The 6,240-nt window shown below is 37.4% G+C and overlaps 1 protein-coding gene across 2 annotated transcripts; it reads left to right on the top strand.

The window, feature by feature from the left end:
* Nucleotides 1-2,119: 2,119 nt before the first annotated feature.
* Nucleotides 2,120-6,240, top strand: LOC100186913 (receptor-interacting serine/threonine-protein kinase 4-like). Of its 2 annotated transcripts, XM_026836529.1 has the most exons (8): nucleotides 2,120-2,432; nucleotides 2,751-2,802; nucleotides 2,864-2,985; nucleotides 3,403-3,899; nucleotides 3,961-4,145; nucleotides 4,321-5,207; nucleotides 5,278-5,352; nucleotides 5,483-6,240. In XM_026836529.1, the coding sequence occupies exons 1-8, from the start codon at nucleotides 2,246-2,248 to the stop codon at nucleotides 5,737-5,739; spliced, it is 2,262 nt and encodes a 753-aa protein (XP_026692330.1). In that variant the 5' UTR covers nucleotides 2,120-2,245; the 3' UTR covers nucleotides 5,740-6,240. The 2 variants fall into 2 exon arrangements, with proteins under 2 accessions (XP_026692330.1, XP_026692331.1); XM_026836530.1 differs by lacking the exons at nucleotides 2,120-2,432; nucleotides 2,751-2,802 and having other exon boundaries at nucleotides 2,914-2,985; nucleotides 3,389-3,899.

The raw sequence follows: 6,240 nt of genomic DNA, 5'->3' as shown, positions 1-6,240 counted from the left end.
TTATGCACTTGTGTGTATTATCATGCACATTACGGTTTTGTCTGTAAATGCGACATTTCAACAGATTGCAGACACTGCAACCGTGTTTTCTTTAATTAGTTTAAAAATTGGTCACCGCAAACCTAATTGCACATATAGGACAAATGTGCGTGTTTGTTTTTACCAATTATGTTTTAGCGAAAGCGGCTTGAACAAAAGCTGTGCATGAACCTAAAAGCATATCAAAATCAGTTTTGGATTATAAGTATATTGATAAAGCGTCAGTTAATTAAATTAACTATTTTTTTATTTCATTTTGTTTAAATTAGACACCACAGGCTATAACAAATAAGTTAAAAAGAATTCCATTTCTTAGCCTATGCTTTTGGTAGTTTTTGTCACTCACGTTTTATTGTGATATCGAATAGTTTCCTGGGTCTTACCAAAGTTAGTGTAGACCACAGAAATAAAAAAGAATAGAACGCGCATCTCCAATGTCGGCAAAGGAGAGAGGTGATACACTCTCTCTCTCTCTTCGCGGGTGGTTTCCGTTTACTATTGTAGTCAATGGAGTCGATGACGTTTTATGTAGTTTTTTTTTCGTTTTTTGACTAAATTTAAAGTTATAGTGTGAAACAACTATTTTCTAATATATATATATTTCTAACAAACCGTTTGTTTAAAATTTTTAATTAAATTTTTTAAATAATTAAATTTCCTAAACAAGTGGTAAACTGTAAGCGTTAACCTGCTAAATAACTAAACTGGCCTAATAAACTTGAATAGTTGGTGTAGTTTTTAAAATAAACAGCTAAAACCTTCCAAAAATACTATGCGCCTATCTTTTACAATGGAGACGAAGGGAAATGGGGACGGAGTTGACGGTCACGTGAATAGAAAAAAAGAATATATCACGGTTTTGGGCAGTTGCGCGTTCTACTCTTTTTTATTTCTGTGGTATAGACCAAGTTAGGAAACGGATTGTAAAACAAAGAGTCTTGTTATCCATTGTCTCGCGTCTATGACGTCATAGTCGCCACCATTACGGAGCCCACATTTTATTATTGCTGGGTGCTGATTTTCGTTTAAATATTGCGATTTTTGAAAAACCAAGCACTTCTGCGCGTAAAAATGGCTTTTTACTAATGTTATATCTTATCACAATAATAAACCTCACAAAAATAATCAACTTTTATTGAACACTCAATCGATTAAAGAGTAAAAAAAAACAGAAAATATCAAGTTTACTAACCAAAAACATAAAAGAACATGTTTAAAATATAAAAATACAAGTTTTGCATGTGTAAATTGCCGTGATTTTACTTTTTGGCTCACAAACTTAACACGTTTACCCGGCAACGAAACTTAAGGTATCTTTGTAAAATTTGCCTAATATCGAAGTGACATTGAGGAAAACAATACTGAAGTACTATTTTTGGTCCTCTGCTTGAATTAGTAAGCTACCTTTTCTGCGTTCCGGGTCTTTAAGAAATCGGAAAACGCGAACACCTCATCTGCTAGTACTTAAGCAGTTTGGAGCTGCATGTCCACTCATGCTGGATTATAAATGTAGTAAAGAATGGGTCTGTAGATTCGTAGCTATGATCATATACTATTATGTAAACCAAGCTGATTGCTGCTAGACTTAATCGCCAACGTAAAGTACCCTGTTAAACCACACTGTACGCCGAAAACCAGTCAAAATACTAATTTAATCCACATTAATTCCTAGATTTAATATTATATAACAAGATTTATATTAGAAATTATATTTTAAATGTTAAAACAACTGCTATACGTGTTTTCTAGCTTTGTATCGTTTACAAGAACTAAATGAACACATGCCGACCATGCATTTGTATAGGCGATTCCCGCTCTGTTGGCTCCGTAATGGCGGACACGAGCGCCGTTTCCTAACTTGGTCTATACTAACTTTGGGTCTTACCAGTAGTGTTATACTCGCCCTATTTGGTGGAATCTTGAGCAAGCTATTAAACTTGATAGGAATCGGTATTTAGGTTTTGTTTGTACATCTGTTAGCATAAACTGTTGGTAGTTAATTACAAAATGATGGTTGTAGTATTTACGGTATCTTGCCTTAGATCAGCATGATAGCAGTGTCAAGCTTCGAAAGTAGTATCACTCCGTTACAAGCAAGCTGGTCACAAACGTATTAATGGTAATGGACCAAATCTGGCCTAAATCCCAGGTCCTTGACAAGTACCTCACCCACAAAGAATAGAACATCCTTTTTCGCATTATTTTGATGAATAATTTACGCCTTCGTATTATTTTAATAAAAACTCTACCGTGTTATTTTAGTGATTCAATTTCCGCCTTAAGCGCACTGTTTGTTATTTTAGGTTCTCGGATATGGCCCACTCATAAACCAGTATCCTCCGATTGCAGATCAAGCGATCTTACAAACACTGCGGTTGCAGCACCGGAAGCCAGTGAGTGGTGGCATCCTATTTTCCATGTTTTAATGAGTGAAGTTTCTTTTTTCCTTTGAGTTATATAGTGTGGTGGGGAAGATGGGACACCTTTTACCTCTATTTTCTCGTCTCATTTAGTGGTAAACAAAGAACATTTGAATAATTATAAAACCGTATCCTCACGACTCCCATAGACCGTTGGTAATTGTTTTAAACGTGATCAGGATATTTAGATATTATGTGCTAAAGGTGTCCCATCTTCTCCCACCCTACTAAACTAATAGTTTTTGCAATTATCACTTGAATCAGGTTAATGCATATGCACTTCATTTACAGATTTGAAACCTTATTTCATGAATTTAATTCACTTTCTGCCTATTTCATTAAGGTAGGTATTTTGTCACACAATTAAAAAAAGAACAATAATCCTCTACAACTTTATTTCTTAGCATGATGACGATGCAGCCACCCACCCTTTGTGTAAAAGTAGGTACCGCGTCGGCAGTTCCGTTTGGTATACATATAACTGAATCTTCTGGCATCACCAGATCTGTGGGATACCACAGAACAGGTAAGCCTGTACATGCAGAATAAATATTGCATACTAAGTAAAGTAATCAGATGATTACCGCACGAACTGTATTTTGTTCAAACGAACACGAGTTCGATGTTTCTAAACTTATTTGTGAACACGCATTGTATATTACGAGAGTCCTATGTGGCGCTTCTATATACCGCGCCGTGACACAGTGCATAGTGTAGCGTCTGTGGATCAGTTGATGTACATTGGAGACTGAACGCTGCCACCATTATTGGCGTGTGTGCTTGAAAATTGTACATAACGGCAATTGCTGTAACCATCAAGTGTTTCTTTATGATTTGTATTGTCAGTCATACAAAAAAAATAGCGTAAAAATATATTTTTTTATAGCATTGGACTAGTTGTTTACCTAAAGTTAAAACACTCTTTAAAGCTCTACAATGACAGTACATCAACCTTCTTACGAGTGTTCTCTATTGACGCTGATGTGCAGTGGGCCAGCGGTGGTCCAAGCTTTTACTGTAGGCAAGATGGCATTAAACAGCAATATGTCGGATAAACTTGGATTTGTCGGTGTCAGCTCAACCTTTGACTGGCACACAAAAGACCCGGGCAAGTTTCTGGAAGCTGTAGTCCGAGGAATCTTGGGCAATGTGAAGAACGCGTTCGTTCAGTCCTTCACTCCTGGAAGTCTCACACTAAGGTTGGTTGCCACGGATAAAGAGGCCGCTGATGCTCTAATAAAGATGTACGGGTTAAAGGAAATGCTAAGAAATCTTAATGCAGAGATAGAAGCTTATTCTAAAGAATTTAATGAGGATCTCGGTAGAATTGATTCTGTGTCTTTGATCAACTACAACGAACGCAATATCGAAATAGAAAAAGTTGATGAAGTTAAACTCCAAGCTTATTCCTGTTTTCAAAATAAATCAAAGAAGGGCGAGGTAACATTTTTGCTACGAATAACGTATAATGAATACTCTAAAAAATACTCTAAATTTTAAGGTGCCCCGGCAGCCTATTTGGGTAAGTCCTTCCGAAATCAAGTTAGAAAGAGACGACGATGCTGTTCTCGGGTGTGGAGGCTTCGGATCTGTTCTTCGCTGCCGGTTAAAAAAAGTCGGTCTCTGTGCTGTAAAGTGTGTTGCAGCAAGTGGTGGATTTATGCAAACAAAGATTGCCACAGAAAAGTATAAATGCAAGAATAACGTTTTAGAAAATTCTCAATTGCTTTTTATGCCACCAAAACTTTAATACGCATATATTAGAAAAAGGGCAGTGGCCAGCAACGTGTTTGCTAAAAAAATATTATCAAAATGTTTTACACTAAAAGAGACTAATCTTGTTTTATTTTTTTCTGTGCAGGTTTGAAATAGAAGCTGGTATATTTCTTAAGGCCGATCACGCAAACATTGTACGGGTGTATGGGATCACAAGCTGGGTCGGATCATTCGGTATCATCATGGAGTATATGGAAGGAGGGAACTTATCGGAGCTTATTAATTCAGCACGATTACAAAATTATCAAGTTCCGTTCGATCTGTTGGTTCGGATCTTGCTTCAAGTTGCAAACGGGGTGGCGTTTCTGCACCATATCGGAGCAGGCATGCAGATCGTTCACGGAGATCTTAAACCTTCTAACATCGTGCTGAAGGCCGACTTCACAGCAAAAGTGACCGATTTTGGAGGGGCGAGTCTTCGTACATATACTGGTACAAACGAGATCGGTCGTACAGCTGATAATAAGCAGCAGCACAGTCTAGCCTACACTGCTCCTGAACGAATCATGCAGCCAGAATTTGCAGCCACCAAAGCATCAGATGTTTATAGTTATGGAATGATCGTCTACGAATGCCTAAGCGATCTTTCACCATATTGTGGGGTGCCTCTTGACGAAAAGATTTGGAAAATCCTATTGAAGATAACAAATAAGATGAAACGACCAGCATACGACCGGATCAATAGCAAGAAAGAGCGTTGTAGCGAAGAACAACTGAATTTCCTGCTTTTACTTGAAAAGTGCATGGAAAGCTGCTGGCAGTACAAAAAGGATGATCGTCCAAAAATGATATCAGTTCGAGATGATCTTCAAGAGCATTTTGATAAAATACCGAGGAAACAGATCTTAAAAAGTGTCGTCGAAGTCTCCTGCCACCAACAACCAATTAGACGCCCCCTCAAATCGTCTACGGAGAGGATACCCATCAACCGTTTGTACTCGCCTTACTTTCGACCATCGGACGCCCGAAAAGGTTAGATCTTAAATAGCATTAATATATTACTGAGGTAACCTACATAGTTTTGTTTATTTTCAAAAAATAGATTCTTCGACGCCCACACAACCTGATGGAAACAGGAAGAGAAGATTGGAAGGGCAGTGCACGGGGCATCTTCAGAGTGAGTTTCGAATGTAACTTTTAATACTTATACCAAAACTGTTTTGCAATTTTTGTATCATAAGCTATATAAACTTAATTTTGTGTTTATAATATTAAATTATTCTAAATAGTCTTGTTTTTGTATGTAGAAGTTTCGAGAGAATTAGCCGGCCAAGCATCCACAAGCAAAGCAGCATCGAGAAACAAGCCGCATTCATTGATAAGAAAGATAGAAACCACAATGAATGCTGATGCCAAGGTTCTTGAGGCCGCGACTCGAGAATTGTGCCATGCCCTGAAGGCCCTGCGGAAGGGGGATGAGGGAAGAACGTGCTCGGATGACAACCTTGTTCTCGTGCGGGAATTGAACGACTCTTCCGAAAACACAATGGATGAGCAGGAATAATTAGCTTATCCGTTACATATATATAATATGAACCCGAGCTTCACAAAAATGAGCAGATATGTTAATAAGAACAGTTTCCTTGTGAAATTGTGAGGACCATAACAACTGGGGTTTGCTCTGTAATCTCTTGTCCGCCGATATAAACAGCGTTTTATTGTAAAACATCTCATCCAAAATTGTATCCCAGAAAAAAAATATATGTATGTTTATGCTGCGTTTCAATCGCTTGATTTCGCACTTTGATATGACATTTCGAAATGTATTTAATTGTTTTTTCACGACCACTTCAACTGCTTATATGAACTCCTTTTTAATTTAAATAGACAACGAAAAACTTTTAACATTAATATATTTAAACCAGTCAGAGTTGTCAACAGTGTAAGCTCCTTTCCTTTTCAAACTGTTTGTAATTTGCGTATACATGTACTTGTGTGTGTCTCTGCATACTTTTGTGTATACATGGAAAATATTAGACAGAAATAAACTTCGCTTTTATGCAAA

The sequence above is a fragment of the Ciona intestinalis genome, chromosome 11 (assembly GCF_000224145.3).
Source record: "Ciona intestinalis chromosome 11, KH, whole genome shotgun sequence".
In the NCBI taxonomy this organism is placed as follows: Eukaryota; Metazoa; Chordata; class Ascidiacea; order Phlebobranchia; family Cionidae; genus Ciona; species Ciona intestinalis.
The sequence above is the reverse complement of the archived record's forward strand: the minus strand, read 5'-3'. Positions and strand labels throughout refer to the sequence as shown.